This window comes from Nicotiana sylvestris, chromosome 11 (genome assembly GCF_000393655.2).
Source record: "Nicotiana sylvestris chromosome 11, ASM39365v2, whole genome shotgun sequence".
NCBI lineage: Eukaryota > Viridiplantae > Streptophyta > Magnoliopsida > Solanales > Solanaceae > Nicotiana > Nicotiana sylvestris.
The window spans coordinates 50,506,440-50,532,327 of NC_091067.1; the positions used below are offsets into that span (position 1 = coordinate 50,506,440).

The 25,888-nt window shown below is 40.5% G+C and overlaps 2 protein-coding genes across 2 annotated transcripts; both read right to left on the reverse strand.

Annotated features, from left to right (window-relative positions):
• Positions 1 to 14,303: 14,303 nt before the first annotated feature.
• LOC104235151 (uncharacterized) lies at positions 14,304 to 15,638 on the reverse strand. The gene is made up of 2 exons (XM_070161216.1): positions 15,173 to 15,638; positions 14,304 to 15,034 (listed from the first exon to the last, which is right to left on the reverse strand). Exons 1-2 carry the CDS (start codon positions 15,636 to 15,638, stop codon positions 14,304 to 14,306), a joined length of 1,197 nt encoding a protein of 398 aa, XP_070017317.1.
• A 9,102-nt stretch (positions 15,639 to 24,740) lies between these two features.
• On the reverse strand, positions 24,741 to 25,282 carry LOC138881021 (uncharacterized). The gene is made up of 2 exons (XM_070161217.1): positions 25,169 to 25,282; positions 24,741 to 25,025 (listed from the first exon to the last, which is right to left on the reverse strand). Exons 1-2 carry the CDS (start codon positions 25,280 to 25,282, stop codon positions 24,741 to 24,743), a joined length of 399 nt encoding a protein of 132 aa, XP_070017318.1.
• Positions 25,283 to 25,888: the final 606 nt, after the last annotated feature.

Genomic DNA, 25,888 nt, shown 5'->3' on the forward strand with positions numbered 1-25,888 from the left:
TCATTGTTGAAGGTGACTTTTCTCAACTCTTCTTGTAGATCATGGATGGTGGCCTTATATTCCTTTTCCTTCTCCCCCAGGCTAATCTCTCCTGAATTTTATCATCAAAGGCTTGATCATGAGGCCTTTTGGCGGGCCTCTCGGGCTCTAGCTCGTTATTTACACGAGACATTTTCTCAAACCAAGCACTATAGTTTGGATCTACTTCCCTCGTGGCGATGTCTGGTACCTGAGTGCCATATTTAGATACCGGCAGCTATTCCAATCATGCTGAACTACAGCCTCGGGCAATGCAGCTTCTTGATGTAACTCTATGACCTGGGCGCTTAGATCTTCATCTTCGGGCACAATCTGATACCTTCCCAATTTCCTCAAGACCCTCCGCGGTGCATATGGCTGAATTCTTCTTACACCCATTAACCTCAGGTAGCCCTTGGTAGCAGTCATATATATGGCTTCTGTCCTTGGGAGCCATCCTATAGTTCACTCGATCTGACCTGCGTTGAGAACTTTCAAGTGGAAGACCCATGCTTCAAACCCTTCTGATGCGTTGTAATCCTTTACCCTCTCTTCGTAGCTGGTGATGAAGTTACCCGGGCTCGAACCATAACTCATGAATCTGGGATGATGGTGAAGGTGCTCGATCAACCACATTTGCAGAAGGATGTTGCAACCTTCAAAAAATTGAGCCCCTGCTTTGCATAAAGTCAGTGCCCAATAAATATCCGCCAGCACCAACGGGGCAAGTGTATGATCTTCCTTGGTAGTGAGGATTTGTGCAATTCTAGCCATACGAATATCCATTGTCCCTTTCTCATTTGGAAAAACCATGACCCCCAAGAATGCCACAATAAATGCGAACCGGCGATGAATTTGCCAAAGTCCCTTATCTTGTTTGTTGCTCAAACCCTTTTCATGCATTTCAAAACCAGCAGAGTGCCCGAACCTGAAGTATAATAGATGGAAAGCACAACACTCATTGCTCACGCGGTCTTTATTAGTCTGTTTACTAATATTCAGGAGGTCAAAGAACTTTTGCACCGACGGAGCTCTTGGAAATATAACTTGTTGCTTCCTCAAATCCCGTCCAAACTCAATGTACTCGACCATTTCCTCCAAAGTAGGGGTGATCTAAAAGTCCAAGAAATGAAAGACATTGTGGACAGGATCCCAGAAAGTTACCAAAGCCTTGATCGGATCTTCCCGTGGTTTAATCTCAAAAATGTTTATAAGGGCACCCAATTGCTTTTTCACCCATTTCTCACCATCTTCATCTAGATCATTCCACCACATACGCAAGTGCAACTGAGCCTGTTCCCTGACCACTTCTGGAGGATCCTGGATGGTATTCATTTGTTCTTGTGGAAGGTTAAGGTTAGGGTTGACTCTAGGGGACCTTTTTGTAAATAGGTTTCTGAAGAAAAAAAACAAATCAAAGGACCATGGTTTCTTCCCCTATATGCCAATTTTAGCCAAATGATTGTTTTTGCAAATGTGGCCCCTTCCGAATTTCACACGAATTTCACAAACTCGTCCGTTATTTTACGAAAATAGTCTTTCAACAACTGAAAAATACTCTAAGGCTATCTCGGAAAGAACGGTCTAAGACAATGTCAAAGCTAGATCACCTTATTTTGACCAAAAATCTAGACTGTATTCACTTGACCACCGACTCTCTCTTTCTTGTTTTTTTTTTCAAAAATAAGGCTGAACCTTATGTAGGTTGCCTACGTATCCCACATCCGGTGAGAATCAGACCTGCGTAGTTCGGTCAGCTTTGACACATTTGGAAGAACACATTGTTTGACTCTTTTTGGAATAACTCTTTTCGAAAAAGTTTGGCAGAGTTTCGGGATGTTTCAAATATCAGGTTTTTAGAACTGGGGTTTATTTCTTCCCTATATCACTTTTGGTTTTTCTCTTTGCTTTATTTTCTTTAGCTGGTCAGCATGCAAGTCGAAACAAATAACTGCTTACATAGCACATAGAATGCTTCAGGATAGTCTGTTATTTCAGGCACACCTGTCCTAGACGGACCTAACCCCTATGTTGAGTCCCCTAAGTCAAATGCACATGATGCAAACAAACATTCCTACTAGGGAGGCGTGAAGCTGTGTTTTTCTAGGTTTAAATCCTGGGGTTTTGGTCTAGACTTGGGGGTACCCAGGCGAACAACTGGGGCCGAAGAGGGGGCGACCTATTAGGAGCACTAAAGTCTACCCGGCCTTGTTGATTGCCCAGCCTCGTTCTATTTGGTATAATTTCTACAGAAAAAGCGGGCCACACGAATGTGTGCACCATTTTCAGAAGACTCAGAGGGGTGGCGTAAGAAGACAGTTATATACAATTCAAACAATATCAAAGCGGTAAGTAGGCAGCAATTAGCACAAAAGGTTCACAAAATACAGTAACATCAACAATAAATAAAGCCAAGCAAAATCATATTAACAAGCTCGAATTCTTGAACCCTGAACCAGAGATTCTGGGTTCTTGTCCCAAGCAGAGTCGCCAGAGCTGTCACACCTCTTTCTTCCTACCCCCAAAAAGGAGTATAAGGGAGTTTTTTCCAACATAAAGTGACAATTGAAACTAGATTATTTTTTATTAAAATTCAGAGTCGCCACTTGGAATAATTTATGGTGTCCCAAGTCACCGGTTTAGAATTACGAATCGGGGAAATTGACTATTAATTACGGTCTGCGAACACAGAAATCCTGGTAAGGAATTCTGTTAACCTAGGAGAAGGTGTTAGGCACTCCCGAGTTTCGTGGTTTTAACACGGTCGCTTAGCAATTTATACTTCGTTTAATTGTTTAACTACTTATTTTTAAAAAAAACCATGTGAAATTATTCTTTTACCGCTTTTAAGTTAAGAAAATTATCTTGAAACGGGTCACGCGTACGTGTACCTGTTTGTTTGGCGCATCAAAAATCATGTCAAGAGAACTTGTTCATAATTAATAACACTTTATTATTATTAAGAAAAATTTATCCGAAGTTGTACGAACGCATACTCCGAATTAGTTCTTAGAATCGTAATTATGTTACGTGAACCTATACACAATCACGGTCCGACGTAAGGCCCAACAATTTACTAAACACATAAGGTGCAAAGAGTGAATCTCCATAGTTAATTTCAATGAGCCCATGTAGGAAGCCCAACTTAGCAATCATGTACAAGTTGGGTATCAATGGGTTTCGCGCGTCGAACCTAGACTACAGCGAAAAAAACGTCCAAACTTTCTTAAACAAAACAAAGGGATTTAAACATCACAGATTCGAAAACTTGGTATTGAATAATCATCAAAGTTAAACCTACAATTGCTAGGTGTGGAAGCCACGATTGAAATTGACTGAAACCCATTCCCAGGTCATTTTAAGTTAACCACATGCGTATGATATTCATTTATACTCCAGAAGCTAAAAATCATAGAACACATTACTTAGAGAATCATGATATCACATCACAGCTTACTTGAATTTATCCTCCATTTAGCATACAAAAGGATGAGAATATTTAATGCCATAAAGCTTATAAAGTGCAAGATTCTTCCTTCAAAAGCTTCCAAAAGATAGGAATAATAAAGCCTTGGATTGTAGCTCCAAATCCAACAAGATGCCCCCATAAAACCCCAATAAATCTATTTATAGTGGGTCAAAAATCGGACAAAAATACCCTTTCCGGTTAAATATGCGACCGTACAAAAAATCTATTTTTAGTACTACAAGCATGCATTTTCGATTGTTTTACCCTTCCTGAACCATCAATATTTACAAAGAAACCAATCAACTTGTGAAACTTTGAGCCTCGAATAATTTGACAAAATGTTACCCTCAGCTAAGTGCACTTGCATTTGACTCAAAAACTCAACTTCTGTCCAACCTCACAATTCATGTGCCCTCACTAGAAAGAAAGTCCCAAACTCACAATATTTGCAATGACAACAAAAAGGGACGAATTAACAAATACACTCACTCTCAAAAAGAGTTTCAAGTGTTACAACATACCATACCATAGGCTTGCCCTTATTTTAATTCATCGCTTTATTCTAAGACGCTCGGCTGGAGATCCCATAAGGACTTTTTAAGCCTGTAATGTAGGTTTAGGGAAGGGTCGGATAGCATTTGGGTACAAGTGACTATACCCTCCTTGAACACTACTCACATTTTTCTTTCTTGTTGCTCTTTGCTTCTTATCAATTACATAGGCCTCGTTAGCTTCTACTTTTCCATCATTTGAGCTACCTTGACTACTTCTTTAATTCTCTTCAAGACTACATATGCATATATACTTACAATTCTCTTTTTTTTTTCTTTTCTCTTGCAAAATTTGCTTTTGGATCATGAGTAGTTTCACACCTTGAGGTACACATTCCTTCACTCATTGCACAACCTTGCCAATTTCCGGCTTGATACCACACCCCCAACTTAGGTTTTTAGCCTCATTCTCAATGTTCAAGGAGGGACGGGTTCAAAAGAGGGAATTATTTTACAAAAGGGAAAGGTTTGTAATGAGGTAGCCAAAGAAAAGGTTAAAGGCTCAAGCGGGGTGACTAGTGATACTATCTGTACAATGGGTGGCTTGAAAGGCTAACTAGTTTTCCAAAAATCACAAAGACGGCCTAAGGTCATATCTCCAACCAAATATAATTATTATAAGCATCGAAAAAACAACCAGGCAAGTTCTAGATGGCAGAAGTAAACACAAGAATTATTTACCCAAAGACTCACACACATGGCACACGAACTGTTTGGCTCACATAGTTTTAAGCCCTCGAGTCAACACTTGGCAACTCAAAGCTTTCATCATATTTACAAGTATAACTCTAGGTAGACATGGAATCAAAGAGAGAGCCTCAAGTTCACACAATTGATTTCTCTTTTTTTTTCTTAATGAAAGGGTATAGGCTATATACAGGCACACATGCTTGAAACTAAATAATTACACTAAACCGGTCAAAATGTTTCATTCTACTGCCTTGGTTCTACTATTACACCCTTGGAAAAGAACCCGGCGAAGAAAAACCAAGGGGAATTCATTGCTAATTACAAAAGATGAACATACAACTATCTACTTATTTTTGTTTTTGTTGTTTTTTATATAAAAAGATAACTTAGGTATTACAACTACGAAACACCAATATATACAGAATCACAAAACACAAATAAATATAGAAGTTTGTTTATATAGCACAAAAGCATAAACATGTACAACAGTTGGGTTCACAAAAATATATACAAACACTCTTTCACCCCCAACTAAAAAGCATGCATTGTCCCCAATGCATAGGAATGTAAAGTAGAGTTTAGGGCTCCCTAAGGCGCACTAAGTGCTATGGGAGTCGAAAGTCGGCCGAATGACGGTGGGGTCACACTCTGATGCTAAAGCTGGGACTAATGTGATCTCGACGTGAGGAGTGACCTCCACTGATGGAGGAGGGATCTCTGGCTGACCCAATACTGGAGCTGGGATGTGTGAGCTGCTAGCCTCGCCCGCTGATGGCTGAGTGGTCGATGGATCTGCAGGGGTGACCGTGTCTGCTAGAGAATGTGCTATCGCCACCTGAATTGCTGCTTGTTCTTCATCCTCAACTGTAGAGGCAACAATCTTCTTGCCCTTCTCCTGAGGGCCATCATCCTTCGTGGACCATGAATCCTCATCATCCTCCCCCTCGTCTGCCTCCTCACCTTCGGACTCTGTAGAGAGCCCAGAATCCTCCTCAGAAGGAATATCAATATGTGTAGGGGGAGCTGGAGGCTGGGAAGCCCCGGCAGTCGGAGGTGCAATATCTGTCATCAATGTGGAGAAGTCAAGATCCAGGCCAGGTGTTGCTGTGTCTGCTCCCTGCTCACGTTCCTTGGGCAGGAAGGATGATAGATCGAATTCCAAAATATGCACTTTGTGGATTTCAGTATTAATAGTGGAAACTTCCTCCCGGAGTTTTGGCAAGTCACTAACTTCACCCCGCTCTATCTTTTCAACCCTCACTTCAAGCTATTGCAAGCGATCCCTGTAAGATGCTTGTTATTGTTGGAGTACTGTCACTGAGGACTGTATAGGAGTCAAAGCCTGTCTGATAAGGGTGGACAAGTTCTTCATAAGCTAGTCTACCTTAGCATTAGCATGCTGAGCTAAGAAACCAAGCCTTAAAATGGTTGGCAGTCCAGTAGAAGGTTGAGCAATGATGGACTGAGAGGTGGGCTGTGAATCGAAAGTGGATGCAACTGGAGCCTGAGGGGACACATGAGTCTGGGAATATGAGGGCTCTGCATCAACTGGACCCTGAGTCTGAACCTCTAGGGGAGAAACAACATCACTAATGCACATGATATCAATATCCTTCAACACCTTCCCTGTCTTTGTCAGTGTGTGGCATGGTAGGAACTTTCCCAACCTTACAGAGGGCTGTGATCAACAAGAAGAATGGAAGTGAAGTGGTTGTCTACTTTTCCTGAATCCCTAACTCTCGGAAGATAAGAGCACAACATCAATCTTGATTCCCACCATAATGCATGCAATGAGAAGAGCTTTCTCAATGCCTATGTCAGTCTCATTTATGGATGGTATCAGTCGAGAGGTGACATAGCTAAGACAAAATCTACCCTCTCATGTGATATCCTCCTTGAATATTTGTGCACTGGGTTGATCCAAGCAGGGGTCCCCTTGGCTATCACATAAGCTATCCAATTATGCTCATTCTCCCGGTTTGCCCATTTGGCGGCATACTCAGCTGTGCCCGGGCTCCAGCTAGGGGTAAAACTCATTGATTGTTTCACTACTGCAGAACACACTCTTCCCCCCAACCAATACAGTGTCACATAAAATCCTATTGCACTTGGGGTGAGCAGTCCTGGAGGCTCCATACGAGGCATAAAACTCACGGACAAGAGTTTCATTATATTCAATCAGGCAGCTCAGTGAAGCACTCCCATTTTCTTGCTTTGATGTTCTCCCATTTGTGGGTGGACTTCTCTTGTAGCCCATTAAAACTCAGTTGTTTTTTGGCTAGGATTTTCCATTTTGATAGCCCTTCTCTATATAGCTCCCTGGACCCTTCCACCCCAAACCTGAGCTGGAAGTCATCTCCTTATTTCCTTCTTACCTCAGCTTGTAGGTGTCATGACCCAAACCGATGGGCCGCAATGGGCACCCAGTACATTACTCAACCGAGCACAAACGCAACGTATTTTTCTTATTACATCATCATATACACATGACATATGAGCCTAGTAAGCCAACATAATCATTTATAAACTCAAAACATAGGCCGACAAGGCCGTACAATCTTTCACATACACGACATATGTCTACAAGCCTCTAAGAGTACATAAATGTCATAAAGGTCGGGTCAGAATCCCGCCTTACCAAACAATACACGTCTAAATTATACTAACCAAACGAGCAACTCTGAAGCAAATGGAGCACACCAACATCTTCCACTGAGCCGATAGCCTACTTGGAGGGCTCTCAACCTGTCTATCAGGACTTGCGGGCATGAAACGTAGTGTCCCCAGGCAAAAGGGATGTCAGTACGAATAATGTACCGAGTATATAAGGCACATAAATAAATACATAAGAGACATAGAAGAAATATAGAGTACATGACTAAACCTGTAAGTCTGAATAACTTTGTAAATCATAAATTACTTTTAGCGTCATGCATATGCGTATGAATGTCATGTCATGTATAGGTACATGTTTCATAACATCATCAGCCTATAAGGGCATCCCATCATATCATATCAGCCCCTATGGGCAAAATCATCATCGTATACTAGCTGATCAGGTGATGGTGCGTATATAACGCCATAACCTTTTCCCATATCCCATATACATATATATATAAATACATATATACACGTATATAACGCCATTTGAATTATATATATATGTGTATACAACGCCCTTTAAATCATATTTTAGTCACTGTGGGCAACATCATCATCATATACCAGCTGATCAGATGGTGGTGCGTATATAACACCATAACCTTTTTCCATATCCCATATATATATATATATATATTTACATATATACACGAATAACGCCATCTGGTCATAGGTCAATGCACATGTATAAATGAGTGAAATGCATGAAAAATACATAATAATCTCGATATTCCTTCCAGATAAACTTTTCCAACTATGTATTGTTCTGAGACCCATGAACAGAAGATAATAATAATTCTCATGGGAAATCAAGAATATAGATACCCCTACTGTTTCTATGAATAGAATACTTTATAGAAACTGTGTATTTGCTCGTTTCTTCAGTATAATTTGGACCATGCCAATAAGAAAGAAGGGATAGCCTTAACATATCTGGAGTAGGGAATACTCCGTATAGTATTTCGTTGAAAAACCTTCGTTGATTGAACACAATTTTTTCTTTTGATTCTTATAACTTTTGAACGGATTTGTTTTTGACTTGAACGAGAATTAAGCTTCTGCGTTTCTTGAATTTGGATGAAATGCTTTGGAAAGAAGCTCATGACTTCTAACGTTATCCTTTTATCAAAGTTAGTCTTTTAATCTTTCAGAGTAAGAAGGAAAATTTTTCTTGCTAATTGGAATATTAACGCTACTGCCATTATCCCAAAATGAATTGGACAACAACACATTTAGTTGTTTAATTCAAATACACTATAGGTAACCACCTAGGATAGTTAATTACTTAGTCACTTAGTTTCGTTAATTTAATAGTTGCCACATTTTTGGCAAGATTATCTTATCCAAGACTTCCAATAATCTATCACCACTTATTAATTAACTAGGTAATATCCCGTCACCCGGTAATTAACCAATTACCCGAATAATTTAAACATTGTCTAAACTTAATTAAATACTACTCTCTTTTAACATACCTTGTACACCTTACTATCATGGCCATATAGTACCTTGTATGGCACTAGCCCATAAATACCAGGTATTTTAGCTCGGGCCGTATTTTATCCCAAAATGCAAAACTTTGACAAAATTTGTTTTATTAGACTTGCTCCCCCTTTCACCTTCATGAATTTACTAATCACTTGTGACATAGCATAATCCTTATAATCCCCAAATAATTTTTTCCTTGGACTGATGTCAATTACCTTACGATAAATTCAACGTAAAATACTGCAGGGTGCAACACTGTCGTAACTTATTATTGCAAAGTGCAACATTGTAATACTACTGGATAGAACATTGTCGTAACTTAATACTGCAGGACGTAATACCAACGTAATATATTACTGCATAGCGTAACATTGTCGTAATATAATACTGCGGAACGTAATATTGACGTAATTATTGCGGGGTGTAACAGTAGGTCAATTGAGGGCAAGGACTCCTCCTCATCAGACTAGGATGGAAGTGTAGAAGTAGGGTCCGGTCGTGAACGTTTTGCTTGTTGAGTTTGATGACTAGTGGATGCCCTTTTCTAGGTGGAGACTGTATGTTTCTTGGGCGCCATATCTGCACAGAAGTGAAATATGAGCGACATGGTAAGCAACAGTGAAAAGAAAACAGAAAAACTAAAAAAAATTTAAGTATGCGATAGGTTATGCGGTCGCATAACCACTATGCGTACCGCAAACTTGTCGCACTTCTCAGACTTATGAAATGATATAACTATGTGATGGATTATGCGGTTGCATAACCATTAAGAGGTTCGCATAACCATCACATACTTGAATGCTCAGAAAATAGAATCAAAAAATGCGATCACAAAATCCACCGCAAAGTTGGATATGCGATCGCAAATTGGCCGTAAACAGCATGTTATAAAATTGGGTTAACTGTCTCAGTATGCGGTGACTTTGCGGTCCGCATATCAATTATGCGATCACAAAGTCGCCGTATTTTGTCATTTTCTTCAACCAGCTAGGGTTTGCTTTTGCGGCAAAAATGCGGACCGCAATTTGATTATGCGATCCGCAAAACTCATTGCTCCCAACGTTTGAACTTAACCCTCAACAATGGCGGACCTAATTTTTACTACCCAACATACTACCTAACCAAAATCACAAAGAAATATGAACAGAGTCCCAACTACACAGAGGAATAATGAACAAACTAGAGGAAACACAAAATAGAAAAACACAATACAATTTAAACTAACATTTTACATGGAACAAAGCGAGAAAGGAAGTACATACTAGTGATAGATGTACGAGCACACTTGGGAGATGAATTCTCAGGTGGTTTCTTACTTGCTTAGATTCAACTAGCCATTTTCCCCTTCTCTTTTGTTTTTCATTCTGTTTCTTTTTTTTTTCGTTTCTTCTGATAAAAAAATGATTTCTTTTGTTTTGTTTTGGGTGTGTTTGAAATGCGGAAGAGAGGCGAGGAACTTACCTGGGCGATTTGCGATGGGTAAGTCACCACATAACACATTATGCGACCGCATAAGTGTTATGCGGTGGGTTCAATTTTGAATTGCATGAGGGCCAAAATACGGTGCACTATGTGATCGCATAACTGAAATGTGGTCCGCAAAGTGCACCTCTTCGCATCATTCTTACCACCAAATTTGCCAAACACACTATCTAGGTTTGCGACCACAATGCGGTCCGCATAGCTTAAATGTGAACGCATATGTGTAGCAGACTTCACATGGCGACTTTTCTTCCCTTTCAAACGTAATTTTACCCTGTGTTATGAACTTGTGAATCCCCTTCGCACTAACACTCACTTTAAATTGCTCAATTAGATCTATCTAACAAAAATTAAAATTTAAAGAAAAAAAAGGGTGTTACCACACATGGGTTGCCTCCCATGAAGCGCTTTATTTAATGTCGCGGCACGATGAAGTTGGTTTTTCTTTAGATTCACTCATTGGTCGGGCATGGACCATCCTTGAGAGCCAACTACTCCACCAAGTGTTTTTCTCCATCTATGCCGAAGTAGTGCTTGACTCGCTGACCGTTCACTTTGAAGGTATGGAACCCATCCTTTGATTCTAGTTCCACAGCTTCAAAAGGGGAGACATTAACCACCTAGAACGGACTGGACCATTTCAATTTGAGCTTGCCCGAAAACAATTTGAGCCTTGAGTTAAAGAGCAAAACCAAGTCACCCGACTTGAACTCCTTCTTCAAGATCTTTTTGTGGTGGACGAACTTCATCGTTTCTTTATACACAGTTTCACTTTCATATGCATGGAAACGGAATTAGTCCATTTTATTGAGTTGTGTTAACCTCAAATTTGCAGATTTAGCCCAGTCTAAGTTCAACCTCTTCAGAGCCCACATGGCTTTGTGTTCCAGTTCTACGGGTAGGTGACAAGCTTTGCCGAAGACTAACAGATAAGGTGAAGTGCCAATAGGAGTTTTGTAAGCCATGCGGTACACCCACAATGCGTCATCTAGATTCCTTGACCAATCGGTCCTATTTGCATTAACAGTCTTTGCTAGAATGCTCTTTATCTCCTAGTTGGAAACCTCAACTTGACCACTTGATTGGGGATAATATGGTGTGGCCACCTTATGCTTGACGCCATATTTCTCTAGTAGCCCCATGAAAGCCTTGTTATAGAAATGAGACCCACCATCACTAAGAATGGCTCTAGGAGTGCCAAACCGAGTGACTATGTTTTTCTTCAAGAATACGGTCACACTCTTTGCCTCGTTGTTTGGTAAGGCAATTGCTTCAACCCATTTGGACACATAGTCCACAACCACCAAGATATGTTTTATCCCACAAGAGTTTACTAATGGACCCATAAAATCAATTTCCCACACGTCAAACATTTCTATCTTCATCACAAAGTGCATTGGCATTTCATGCCTCTTGGAGATTGATCCTTGCCTTTGGCATTGGTCACAAGCTTTGACCATTTGATTGGCATCATGATAGATCAACGACCAATAATAACCACATTCAATCACCTTAGCCGCCGTTCGATTTCCCCCATGGTGACCCCCAACCGGTGAGTCGTGGCATACCTTTAGAATTGGCATAATCTCTTCTTCTGGAACGCACCTTCTGATGATGTTGCCAGCACACACATGAAACAAGAATGGTTCTTCCCAATAGTATTGCCGATAGTATCTCAAAAACATCTTCTTTTGATAGGATTCTAATCCATCCGGAATAAGGTCACTAACCAAGTAGTTAGCAATATCGGCATACTAAGGAGCAAAAGTGCTAGATAGTGCCAATATGTGTTCATCCAGGAATGCATCATTGATTTCAAGATCTCCCTTTGGCCTCCCTGCCTCTTCAAGACTTGATAAGTGATCCTCTACTTGATTTTGAGTTCCCTTCCGATCCTTGACCTCAAAGTCAAATTCTTGCAACAACAAGACCCACCAAATTAATCTAGGTTTTGTATCTTTCTTTGCCATGAGATAGCAAAGAGCAGCATGATCTGTGTACACTATCACCATGGATCCCAACAAATAAGCCCGGAATTTCTCAAAGGCATAGATAATGGCAAGAAGTTGTTGCTCAGTCACTGTGTAATTCATTTGCATTCAATTGAGTGTCTTGCTTGCATAATAGACAGGGTGGAGAACCTTGTTGTGACGTTGGCCAAGCATTGCTCCAATAGCTGTATCACTAGCATCACATATGAGCTCGAATGGAAAAGACCAAACGGGTGTGACAATAAAAGGTGCCGTGGTGAGCTTTAGCTTCAATTACTCAAAGGATTTGAGGAATTTCTTGTCAAACACAAATTTTACATCTTTCTCAAGGAGTTTGCACATAGGATTTGCAATCTTGGAAAAATCCTTGATAAAACGCCTATAGAACCCGGCATGCCCCAAGAAACTTTGGACACCTTTAATGGAAGTAGGTGGATGAATCTTGTAAATGATCTCGTTCTTTGCCCGGTCAACCTCTATGCAATGTTTTGAAATTTTATACCCTAATACAAGGTCTTCATCCACCATGAAGTGGCATTTCTCCCAGTTGAGCACAAAGTTGGTCTCCTCACATCTCTTAAGCACTTGTCTAAGATTATTTAGACAATGGTCAAAAGACTCACCTACCACCAAAAAGTCGTCCATGAAAACCTCTATAAAATCCTCCACCATGTCGGAGAATGGACATCATGCATCTTTGAAAAGTGGCCGGAGCGTTGCACAAACCAAACGGTATCCGGCTAAAAGCAAAAGTTCCATAAGGACAAGTGAATGTTGTCTTCTCTTGGTCCTCCAATGCGATGTTGATTAGGTTGTAACCGGAATATCCATTAAGAAAGCAATAGAATGACCTTCCCGCTAGCCAATCAAGCATTTGATCAACAAAAGGCATAGGGAAATCGTCTTTGCATGTGGCACTGTTGAGCTTCCAATAATCCATACAGATCCTCCATTCGATCACCATTCTTGTTAGGATGAGCTCATTTTTATCATTTTCAATCACGGTCATGCATCCCTTTTTCAGCACACATTGCACCAAGCTCACCCAAAAACTATCAGCAATGGGGTAGACTAGCTTGACATCCAACCACTTGATGATTTCTTTCTTTACCACCTCTTTTATGGACGGGTTCAACCATCGTTAATGTTCCACACTTGGTTTCGTCTCACTCTCCAATTGGATCTTCTGTTCACAAATTCCGGGAGGGGGGAGGGTCCCTCGGATGTCCGCAATTGTCCATCCAATAGCTTGCCTATGCTCCTTCAAGATTTCCAACAATTGTTCTACTTGCACATCATTCAACAAAGAAGAAATGATTACCGGTAAAGTATCATTTGAGCCAAGAAGTTTATACCTCAAGTGTGGTGGAAGTGGTTTGAGCTCTAGTTGCGGTGGCTCAATAATAGAAGGCTTTGCGGGAGGAGTGACTCTATTCTCCAAATCAAGAGATAGCTTTGCCGGAGCATAAGTGTAGGACCCAAGCCCCTGCAATTCATTTACCGATTCCATATCTTAACCATCAAACTTCACCAAAATAGCCGTCAACGCCTCACCGAGGCATTGTTCTTCCATAATAATTTTAGTCGCATCTTCCACAACATCAACAACATCAATCATCGAGATGATCTCATATTCATGTGGTAGTTTCATACCCTTGCTTTCTTGGAATGTAACCTCTTCATCATTCACCCGAAATTTGATCTCATTTTGTTCCGAACCCATTAGTGCTCTTCCTGTGGCTAGAAATGGTCTCCCCAAAATGATATGGATCTCTTTGTCAACCGCACAATCAAGGATTACGAAATCGGTAGGTAAATGAAACTTTCTTACTTTAACAAGCACATCATCAACAATTCCCACCGGTCTCTTTATGGAATGATCGGCCATTTCCAATCTCATACTTGTGGGCCTTGCCATACCTAACCCTGCTTGCTTGTAAATGGAAAGAGGCATCAAGTTGATGCTAGCCCCATTATCACAAAGGCTCTTGCAAAATCATGTGCCCTAATAGTACAAGGAATGGTGAAAGCTCTCGGATCTTCTTTCTTTTGAACGGTGGATGTTGCAATGATGGAACTAACCCGGTGAGTTACATTCACCACTTCATTTTTGGCGATTCTCTTCTTGGTAATCAAGTCTTTTAAATATTTAGCAAAACCCGACATATCTTGAAATGCTTCCACAAATGGAATATTCACCGATAATTGCTTGAGGATGTCATAGAACTTTTCGAGTTTGCTATCATCAACCTTCCTAGCAAGTCTTTGAGGGAATGGATGAGTAGGTCTAGGAATAGGTGGTAGAGTTTTTGGTGTCTCTTTTACCTTTTCCTTCACCTCTTCCTGGTTTTCGTCTTGCACTTTCAACTCTTCCGGAACCTTTTCAACTTCAACAACACTTGGCTCTTCAACCTCAACTTCATGTTCAGACTCATTCACTTCAACCACTTGTTCACTACTTCCTTGTAGTAGCTTTCCACTCCGAGTAGTAATTTCCATGACATGAGAAGTTGGACGACTCCCACTATCCTTGGGGTTCACAATTGTGTCACTTGGAAGTGTCCCTTTTTGCTTCGGATTTTGTTCCCTAGAGAGGCCTCTCATTTGCATCTCCAATTTTTGAATGGATGCGGTATGAGAACCAACAAGCTCGGTCATGTTCCTCATAGAAGTGTCAAACTTCTCTTGATTTTAAAATAGTTGTTCAAGCATGCCTTCCAACTTAGACTCACTTGAGGAACCTTGATTTGAATATTGACCTTTTGGAGAAACATAGGGGTTTGAACTCCAATTTGAGAAGTTGTTTTTGTTGTTCCAATTACCTTGATTTGAGTAGCCTTGGTCATTTCGCCACTGTTGGTTGCCTTGCCCTTGCAGGTGAGGCCTCCATTGATTTTGTTGTCCTTGACCTTGGTATTGTTGCCTTTGGTAACCTCCTTGAGAGTTGTTGACATAGTTTGCCTCCTCAAAGTCTTCATTTGATATGGGTTGCACATCCTCCACCATATTTACTTTCTTCGTTTGGTTTTCTGTGAACATCTTTGTCAACACATTGACATTTGTGGCAAGCCCTAAAATCACTTGATCTCTCTCTTGGTTTTCCTTGATCATGGTGGTCAAGGAAGGAGATCCATATGCAATTCCATCTGTGGCATCCTCTGAGTGCCATGCTTGATTATGCTTTGCCATTTTGTCAAGTATTTGTGTGACCCTTGCAAATGATTTTTCCATGAAAGATCCATTAGCTGCATTCTTGGTTGTAGATTGGTTCATAGGATCCAAGCCCATGTAGAATTTTTCCAACAAGATAGAATCCGGAAAATCATGGTTGGGAGACCTCACCAAACATAACTTGAACCGATCCTATGCCTCATATAGATGTTCTCCCGGTACTTTCTTGAAAAAGAAAATTTTATCTCGGAGCTCAAACTTCTTACTTTGCGGGAACCATTTAGCTAAGAATGCCTGGACAAGTTTAGGCCAAAAACGAATGGAGTTTGTTGGCATATTTTGAAGTCATTTCCTTGCGTTCCCGGCTAGTGAGTACTTGAAGCACCTCAACCTTAGGGCATCATCAGAGACATTGTTCTACTTATGCATCACACACACACCCAAGAAGTTTCTAAGATGTTGTATCAGATCATAATTAGTAGAATTCTTGAAAAACCCTTCCGCTTTGAGCATAAGGATTAAACCATGTTCCACCTTGAAAGTTGCAGCGCCAACGACCGGAGGTACAAAAGCATTTGTATCCTAAATGTACTCATCTATGTCCGCAAGAGTATTTTCTTCCATTTCTGCCTCCATTTCTTCTTCATATTCGGCCATGTTTTCCTATCAACACCAAGCAAAACAAGCAAAGTGTGATGGAATAGACTAAGACGTAAAGTAAAGCATACACTAATTAGTAATTTCAAAACCGTATTCCCCGACAACGGAGCCAAAATTTGATGCGCTCAAATTACACTTTAATTAAATAGTGTAAGGCGGTCAGTGTCACATATAATAACCCAACAAGGTTGGGGTCGAATTCCACAGGGAATAGGTGTGAAAAGGTTACTCAAATAGTGTGTTACTTGACTAAAGTCGTAATCCTATTCGGTTAATGGTAACAAGAGTATGAAATTATTTTGGTTTGAAGAAATAACTAATTGTAATGTTGAGAATGTAAATAATTTGATTAAAGCAACCAAGGTTGTGTCCCCTTCAATGAAATGTAATGCTATCAGTGTTAATATGATATATTTCTAATGGAAGGTTCTTTTGATATGCTAATGATTTCTAAATGACTACCCAATATTTTCCAATAGTTGGATAGTATTTCCTCTTTATGATTTTTCCAAATGTAAAAGAGTTGCAATTAAGAACAATCAATATATGCCAAATAAACCCCACTTATTCCCAAGCGGTACTATTAAACAAGGCTTAAAGCCTTGCTTTGATATTTACTTCTACCAAATTCTAACCCACTTTCCCAAACAAAGTAAGAATTTAATGGCACTTGTTACTGTTTGCAACCACCAACAAAAAATGAAGAATGAGAAGTAAGTAAATATCAACCAACCATTATACATATATTCATTGTTAAACACCCATTAACATAGCACCCATTTAGGGTGCACAACCTTAGTATTTAAAGTTAGCTACACATAATAAAATACAAAATGATGAGAATATATAATGCCATAAAGCTTACAAAGTGCAAGATTCTTCCTTCAAAAGCTTCCAAAAGAGAGGTATAAAAAAGCCCTAGATTGTAGCTCCAAAATCAGACAAGATGCTCCAAAATCTGTTGTGGTTTGCGATTCCCTTGAGCATTATGCGGCCCGCATGTTGTATTTGCTGTCCGTATTTCCACATTTGCGATGCATTTTGCTCTTTTCTTGTCTTTTTATAGCTTTTTAATTTCATTTCCATGCTCTTAAGTCCTTAAACCTCATACAATGCAAAAACACTAAAATTACATAAGTATAAAAGATAATTGCATCTAAAACAAGCTAAAATCTAAGCAATTTGTATTAAATGTGCCGAAATTCTCCGGTACATCAATCTTCAATTGATGGTACCCCGATCTAAAGTGGGTCTTAGAGAACACCCTATCACCCTGCAACTGGTCACACAAATCATCAATATGCGGTAAAGAGTACTTGTTCTTAATGGTAAATTTGTTCAACTGGCCGTAATCAATGCACATACACATAGTCCCATCTTTCTTCTTCACAAATAACACTGGTGCACCCCAAGGTGACACACTTGGTTTGATGAAATCCATTTCTAGGAACTCCTCAAGATGTTCCTTCAACTCATTCAACTCTTTCGGAGCCATATGATACGGTGGGATAGATATAGGTTGTGTACCTAGAGCTAAATCAATACAAAAATCGATATCATGATCTGGTGGCATGTCTGAAAGGTCCGAAGGAAACACATCGGAGAACTCCCGGACTATGGGCACTGAATCAATCGTCGGAGTCTCTATAGTAGTATCTCGAACATAAGCTAGATAAGCCAAACAACCCATCCCGACCATGTGTCGAGCTTTCATAAAAGAGATAACCTGACTAGATGCACTGACAGACGACCCCTTCCACTCCAATCTAGGCAACTCTAGCATTGCCAAGGTAACAGTATTGGCATATCAATCAAGGATAGCGTGATATGGAGGTAACCAGTCCATGCCTAGGATAACCTCAAAGTCGGTCATATCAAGCAGTAGGAGTGCCCAAGGACTCACGAGGAATATCCAGGAAATGAGCAAACATAGATGACACATATGAATAGGTAGACCTAGGATCAAATAATACCGAAGCATCCCTACCACAAAAAGAAATAATACATGTGATCATGGCATCTAAGACCACTGCATCTGGTCTGGCCAAAAAAGCAGAGAACCTAGCTGGAGCGCCACCACTTTGGCCTCTACTTGCCTATCCTCCATCTCTAGGACGGCCCCTACGCACCTGCCCTCCGCCTCTAGAAGGCCCGATGACTGGTGCGACTATTAGTGTTGTAGTCATAGGCTGAGAACCCTGCTGCACTTCCATGACCCGAAGCTTAGGGAAGAATATCTGCATGTGGCTGAAATCCCCACACTCGAAGCAAGCTCTCGGTACGAAGGGCTGCTAAACTGAATCCTGACCCTGATGGCCTGAATACCCACTAGAAGAACCCTGAATAGCTGGTGGGCGGTAGGAACTCTTTGGCATGGCGCTAAAATAAGATCGAACTGGAGCACCCCGAGGAGGCGACAGTGCTGGATATGGGGGCCTGCTAGGCTGACACCTCATGAACTCTTCTACCCCCATTCGGGGCACCTCTAAACTCTCGAGAATAAAGGAACTGCTTGTCCCGCGACATCTTCTCTCGACCCCTCTGACAGTAACCCTCAATCCTCTCAGCTAGCTGATAAGAAGTACCTATCTCAACCTTTCGGGCCATAGTGGCCTGAATATTGGAGTACAATCCCGCAACAAACCTCCGCACTCTCTCCGCCTCAGTAGGAAGTATCATAAGTGCATGGCGAGACAACTCAAAGAATCTCGCATTATAATCGGTGACTGACATCTGATCCTGCTGGAGCTGCTCAAACTAGAATCTCAACTCTTACCTCTGGGAGGGTGGAATATACATGTCCATGAAAAGGCATGTAAACTGATCCCAAGTCAGGGAAGGAGAACCTGGTGGTCTGCCAAGAAGATGAGACTGCCACCATCTACAGGCCCTGCCCTCCAGCTGGAAAGTAGTAAAATCCATCCTGTGGGACTCTAATATCCTCATGTTGTGCAGTCTGTCTCTGAACCGATTAATGAAGTCCTGGGGATCCTCATGTCGCTCACCCCCGAATACAAGGGGTGTAGCCTTTTCCATCTTCCCAATAGCTTTTGCGGCTTACCAGCTGCAGTTGGTTTGGGCTCAGGAATGAGTGTTGCCATAGGCTAAGCCCCGCCCACGGGTAGTGTGCCCAGGGTCTGATATACAGCAGCTGCATGCCCAGGATCCTGAGTTGTAGGGGTCTGTGCTCTTCCTTTCGCCTGAGATGTGGCTGGGTCTGCTGGAAATAAACCAGCCTAGGTCATAGTATCCATGAATCGTAGCATACGGCTCATATCCTCCTGAAAGCCCGGTGCTGTACATAAAATCTATCGTGGTTGGCTCTGCTGCAGGAATATTTCCCTGCTCCTCAATAATTGGATTCTACACTGGATCCACTCGTGGTATTGCTGGGGAAACTCTGGGACATCCTCATCCCCTACCTGGGGCTGGTGCCCTCTGTCGGCCTCTGCCTCGGCCTCTAGCAATAAAGGGAGCAGTTCCTCTTAGGTCTTGAACATCCGACGTGCGCTTACTACCACCTGTGATAGAATAAGAGAAAGATACTTAGTATAACATCTACTGCTCGATAGGAGATAAAGAAAGAGTAGTTTCCTAACACCCTATAGCCTCTCAAAGATAAGTGCAGAGATTTCCGCACCGATATGCAAGACCCTATTAGGCCTATTCATTACTTGTGAGACCTACGTGAACCTAGTGCTCTGATACCATTTTTTCACTACCCAAATTGTCCTATAGGCCGTGATGGCTCCCAACGGTACCGCTAGGCAAGTCAACAATGAACTAGGCACATGATTGGTTCTTTTAATATTCGAAAAATAGTTGATTTTTAGTTTGTGCATAAATGGAAGTAAGAATTTAATAAAAATGAGAGGTAAACATTTTTAAAAACAAGTGAGATATGAAATAACCCAAAACCATAATGTATATACTAGTATAAATCTCCAAGACCTTGTGTCACAAGTGTATGAGCTAGTAGTAGAATATACAAAAGAATACTACACTACTATCTGAAATGAAATAGACAGAAAATAAAGCAAAATAAAGACTTCAACAGCTACAAAACGGGCTCAGAAGGCAACTCACCACAGAATCTCATGAAAATCAAGGATGCGCGTTGGACTGGTATCCAGATGCACCTGCCTCAGATCCTGCAAATTTAGTGTTGAAGTGTAACGTGAGTACATAAACAACATGTACCCAGTATGTATGTAGTCTAACCTTGAAGAAGTAGTAACGATGGATCGACTCTGACACTTACTATGGGCTAACAATAAAATACCGAAGTTAGAATTATGCATGGATTACATAAATATAACTGAAAACTCATTAACATGAAATGATAAATAATTCTTTCACTAATAGTAAATCCCATATTAATTTTTATCATTTAACAATTTAATCTCTTAAACCAATGAAGCAACAACAATTATAATTGGGCTCCAAGAATTATTACACACAATTATGCCGAGGTTGTATGGCCCGATCCAACATAAAATATATAAACTGTGCACTATCGAGAATCAAATGGCACGAACCATAGATGCATCTATTCTATTACCGAGGCATTCGGCCCGCTCCACAACAAGAGAAAACAATTTATGAATAACCGATTCAAAGATTTATTAAGAGGCTAATATTCAAGTAAGCATCAATTCTCATTAACGGTCAAGTAACCCATCCACAAATCAAGTAAATGAAATTCGACCTTTCATAATTACTTTAACAAGTTCCGATATGGTTTAAGTATTTAAATTAGCAAGTCGAGTGCAATTATCACAAGTATCACATGATTTGGGTCCTAAACTACCCGGACATAAGCATAATTAGTAGTTACGTACGAACACTCGTTACCTTGTGCATACGTAGCCCCCACAAATAGAAGCACATATTAAATCAATTCACATATGGGGTTAATTCCCTCTTACAAGGTTAGAAAAGAGACTTACATCGTCTCAAGCTTACTTTCCGATCCAAGATTGTGCTTATATTCTCAATTCGGTGCCAAACGACTCGAAACTAGTCAAATGTTATATAAAATAGTCAATACATGTTCAAAAATTTATATCCTAACTATTAAAGTGATTACCCAACCTTAATTCAAGAATTCCTAAGATTTACCCTCGGGCCCAAGTGCCCGTATTTCGAAAATTTTAGAAGAAAGTTATTACCCATAATCTCATGAATTCAAATATATGATTTTTACTAAATTTCATAATTATTTTCGTGGTTAAATCTTATTTTTACCAAAACATTAGGTTTTTCATCTAAACATATGATTTTCACTAATTTACATGTTAAATCTACCCATAAACTATGTATTTAATTCCCATTGTATAGAAATTTCATAACTTAAAGTGTTAGGTGAAATACCCTCTCTAAGAGCTCCAAGACTCGCCCAAGCAATGAAATAAATAAGCTCAAAATGCCTAAGTCCCACATTAGATTGGGGTTTTCCTTCAGCAATTTCCGCACCTACGGTGCCTTGGCCGCTTCTGCAGCGTAAGCGCCGCTTCTGTGCTTGAGCCACTTTTGCAATGGCTGCCTTCGCAGGTGCGGTCTCTGGCCCGCTTCTGTGCTTGAGCCACTTTTGCGATGGCTGCCTTCGCAGGTGCGGTCTCTGGCCCGCTTCTGTGGTCACTGGCCTCCCTTGCTAGTCCACTTCTGTGGCTCGTGTCTCGCATCTGCAGCTGGCCATGCGTAGGTGCGTTTACACCAGAAGCTGAAAGATTCAGCATTCTACTTAAGCCAAAACATGATCCAAGCCTCATCTGTTTAACACCCGGGGCCCCGCTCGAACGTATCAAGTTTGGAATCATAAAACGGACTCGCTCGAACTCTCGGTATGCACAAAAAAACATAAAAACTAAAAACCACACCCCAAACCGATTGAAATAAAAAATAAGAACTTTAAGTTCTTCAACTTACTCCGAACGTGCCGAATCATACTTAAACTACTCGGAATGATGCTAACTTTTGCGTGCAAGTCTTAAATGACATTATGGAACTATTCCCGATCTCGGAATCCCATTTGGACCTTGATAACACAAAAATGTCACAACCCAAACATATGGATAGTAATGGGCACCCGATATCTTACTTAACCGAGTACCAACATAAGATATTTTTATTTTTGTACTTTTATTGGCAAATGGGCCAAACGCGCCACCATGGGCTAACCAGAATAAACATAGGAGAATACTCAATATAGGACGACCCAACCTGTTGTAAAAACTTATACATGTGACATACGGGCGGGCCTATAAGGCCAACATGATCATTTTTAAACTCAAAACATAGGCTAGCAAGGCCATACAAACATCCGAATACATGACATATGTCTACAAGCCTCTAAGAGTACATACTTATCATAATGGTTGGGACATGGCCCCGCCATACCAAACAATATGTGTCTAAATCATGCTGACGAAATAAGCAACTCCGGAGCAAATGCAGCGCACCAACATCTTCTAATAAGCTGATAGCTTACTTGTAGGACTCTCAACCTGTCTATCGGGACCTGTGCGCATGAAACGCAGAGTCCCCAGGCAAAGTTAGTACGAATAATGTACCGAGTATGTAAGGCACATTAATAAATACATAAAAGACATGGAAGAAATATAGAGAAAATGACTCAACCTGTCAGTCAGGATAACTCTGTAAATCATGAAATACTTATAGTGTCATGCATATGCTTATGAATATCATGTCGTGCATAGGTACATGTGTTCATAACATTATCAAGCCTCTGAGGGCACCCCATCATATTATCTCGGCCACTATAGGCAAAATCATCAACGTATACCAGCTGATCAGGTGGTGGTGCATATATAATGCCATAACCTTTTCCCATATCTCATATATATAATATACACATATTCGCGTATATAATGCCATTTGGTCATGGTTAAATGTACATGAATAGAATGTATGAGAAGTACATTAATAAAATCTTTCGGAGTGTCATAAGACCATTATGCCTTTGATTAATATCATGAAGTAAACTTTTTCAACTTGCATATTTTTCTGAGACCCATGAACAGATGATAAAATAATAGGACACATGGGAATTCAAGAACATAGGAACCTCTAATACTTCTATGAATAGAGTCATTTTATAGAAGTTGTGCATTTTTTTTTGTTTCGTTTGTGTCGTATAGATCATGCCAAAAGAAAAGAAGGGAAAGCCTTAGCATATCTGAGCCGATTCTCTTGAAAATCCCTCTAACATACGTCACTTGAAACAACACGTAATGTCGAATCGAAGTAGGAAAAAATCCGTACGATATTCTTGAGAAAGATTGCACCGTAATCCCTTAGAATCACAAAATCCTGTTGCTATTACGTAGTATAATTTCGTATGAAATTATTTTGCTTAAGATCGTTACTTTCTTTGCTGGTCAAGCAATTCTCAAGCATCATCCCCTTTTTCAATTAGATGAGTTATACTAATATTCTAGTAGTAGTAGAGAAATGCAACTAGTTTCAATTTGTCTTAAAAAATGATATGAGTACGTGGAAACTTTTGATCACACAAGGTGTTACACTTTTGGTCAAATGTGTTCACAGGCCTCCGGCTAGCTAATGATAAGATAACCCCTTCTTTAGGTGTATCCACGTCCCCTTAGTAAGTAGTGATTATCATTCTAGCTACTTACACATGGATAAATGCCCACATAGTTAAGAATCATCTCAAATTACTTAAAAATACTTCTCGCTTTTAACACACTTTTTGTACCCTACTATCATGGTCATGTGGTACCTTGTATGGTACTAGTCCATAAATACCAGATATTTTAGTTTGGGCCGTATTTTATCCCAAAATGTCAAACTTCGATGAAATTCATTTTCTTCGGTTTGCTTACCCTCTCAACTTCACAAATTTACTCATCACTTGTTTGAAATAACATAATGCTTATAATCTCAAAACAATCCCATTCCCGAACTTACGTTGATTAACTTATGATGAAACTTTAACATACAAAAATGCTGGATGTAATATCTCATTTCCGAGCTTTCATCAATTTGCTTATGGCGTACATTTACGTATGAAAATATGGGGTGTAACAAAAAACCTACTTCAAACCAAATTTAAAGAACTTTAAAACCTTCAAAGAGACAACTTTCACTATTAGGCGCTGAAACTCTCCCGGGTTATCTAAAACCGGATCCGAACATACGCCCAGGTCCAAAATCATCATACGAACCTGTTGAAATGGTCAAATATCAATTTCGAGGTCGTTTACTCAAAATGTTGACCGAAGTCAAACTTAGCCTTTTAAAGCCAAACCATGGAATCAAATGTTCTGACTTCAACCTGAACTCTTCCAAATACCGAAAGACATAAAATAGTAAAGGAATACACGGGGAGTCTTATTTAGGGGAGCGGGGTTCTATAAAGCAAAACGAACGGTCGGGTCGTTACATTCTCCACCTCTTAAACAAACGTTCGTCCTCGAACGGGTCTAGAATCATACCTGGAGTGCTGAATAAGTGTGGATATCTGCTCCGCATGTTCTCCTTGGATTCCCAAGTCACCTCCTCGATTGGTTGGCCTCTTCACTGAACCTTTACTGCGGAAATCCTCTTGGACATCAACTGGCAAACCTTCCTATCAATAATGGCAAAAGGATCATCCTCGTAACCTAGGCTCTCATCTAACTGAATCGTGTTGAAATTTAATACATGTGACATGTCGGCATTATACTTCCAAAGCATAGACACGTGGAAAACCGATTGAACTCCTGGTAGACTGGGAGGCAAAGCAAGCTCATAAGCAACCTCCCTTACTCGCCTCAACACCTCAAACGGGCCTATAAACCTTTTGCTCAACTTTCCCTTCTTCTGAACCTCATGATACCCTTCATTGGAAAGACTTTTGAGAGAACCTTCTCGCCCACCATAAATGATAAATCATGCCACTTCTGATCCGTGTAACTTTTCTGTCTGGATTGTTCTATGTGAAGTCTCTCTTGAATCAACTGTACCTTTTCCAAGGCATCCTTCACGAAATCAGTACCATATAACTTAGTCTCGCCGGGCTCAAACCATCCGATGAGATAACGACATCGCCGACCATATAAAGCCTCAAATGGAGCCATCGCGATGCTGGACTGATAACTGTTATTCTAAGCAAACTCGGCCAAAGGCAAGAATCGATCCCACTGCCCTCCAAAGTCAATCACATATGCTCTGAGCATGTCCTCCAAGATTTGAATTGTCCGCTCCGATTGCCCGTCTGACTTTGGATGAAATGATGTGCTAAGCTCTAAGAGGGTCCCAAAATCACTCTGTACTACTCTCCAGTAATGCAAAGTGAACTGAGGGCCTCTATCAGATATGATGGAAATAGACACACCATGAAACCGGACTATCTCTTGAACATAAATCTGGGCCAACCTCTCTAAAGTATACATAGTCACAACCGGAATGAAGTGTGCCGACTTGGTCACCTATCGACAATGAATCAAATTGCATCAAGCTTCCGCAAGGTCCACGAAAACCCAACAACGAAGTCCATAGCAATGCACTCCCACTTCCACTCAGGTATAGTCATCTGCTGGAGTAGGCCACCTAGCCTATGGTGCTCATACTTAACCTACTGGCAATTTATACACCTCGCAATATACTCAACTATGTCCTTCTTCATCCATCACCACCAATAATGCTTCCTCAGGTCGCGATACATCTTCGTAACACCTAGATGT

Excerpts from the sequence above, each read along its gene's own strand:
- LOC104235151 (XM_070161216.1), bottom strand. The coding sequence starts at position 15,638 with ATGGGCTTGGATCCTATGAACCAATCTACAACCAAGAATGCAGCTAAT. Across the intron at positions 15,035-15,172 it reads CCAAGGCTACTCAAATCAAG|AGAAGTTTGACACTTCTATG; the intron begins GTAATTGGAACA and ends TTTAAAATCAAG.
- LOC138881021 (XM_070161217.1), bottom strand. The coding sequence starts at position 25,282 with ATGGCTCCATTTGAGGCTTTATATGGTCGGCGATGTCGTTATCTCATC. Across the intron at positions 25,026-25,168 it reads TGAAGGATGCCTTGGAAAAG|AAGAAGGGAAAGTTGAGCAA; the intron begins GTACAGTTGATT and ends CATGAGGTTCAG.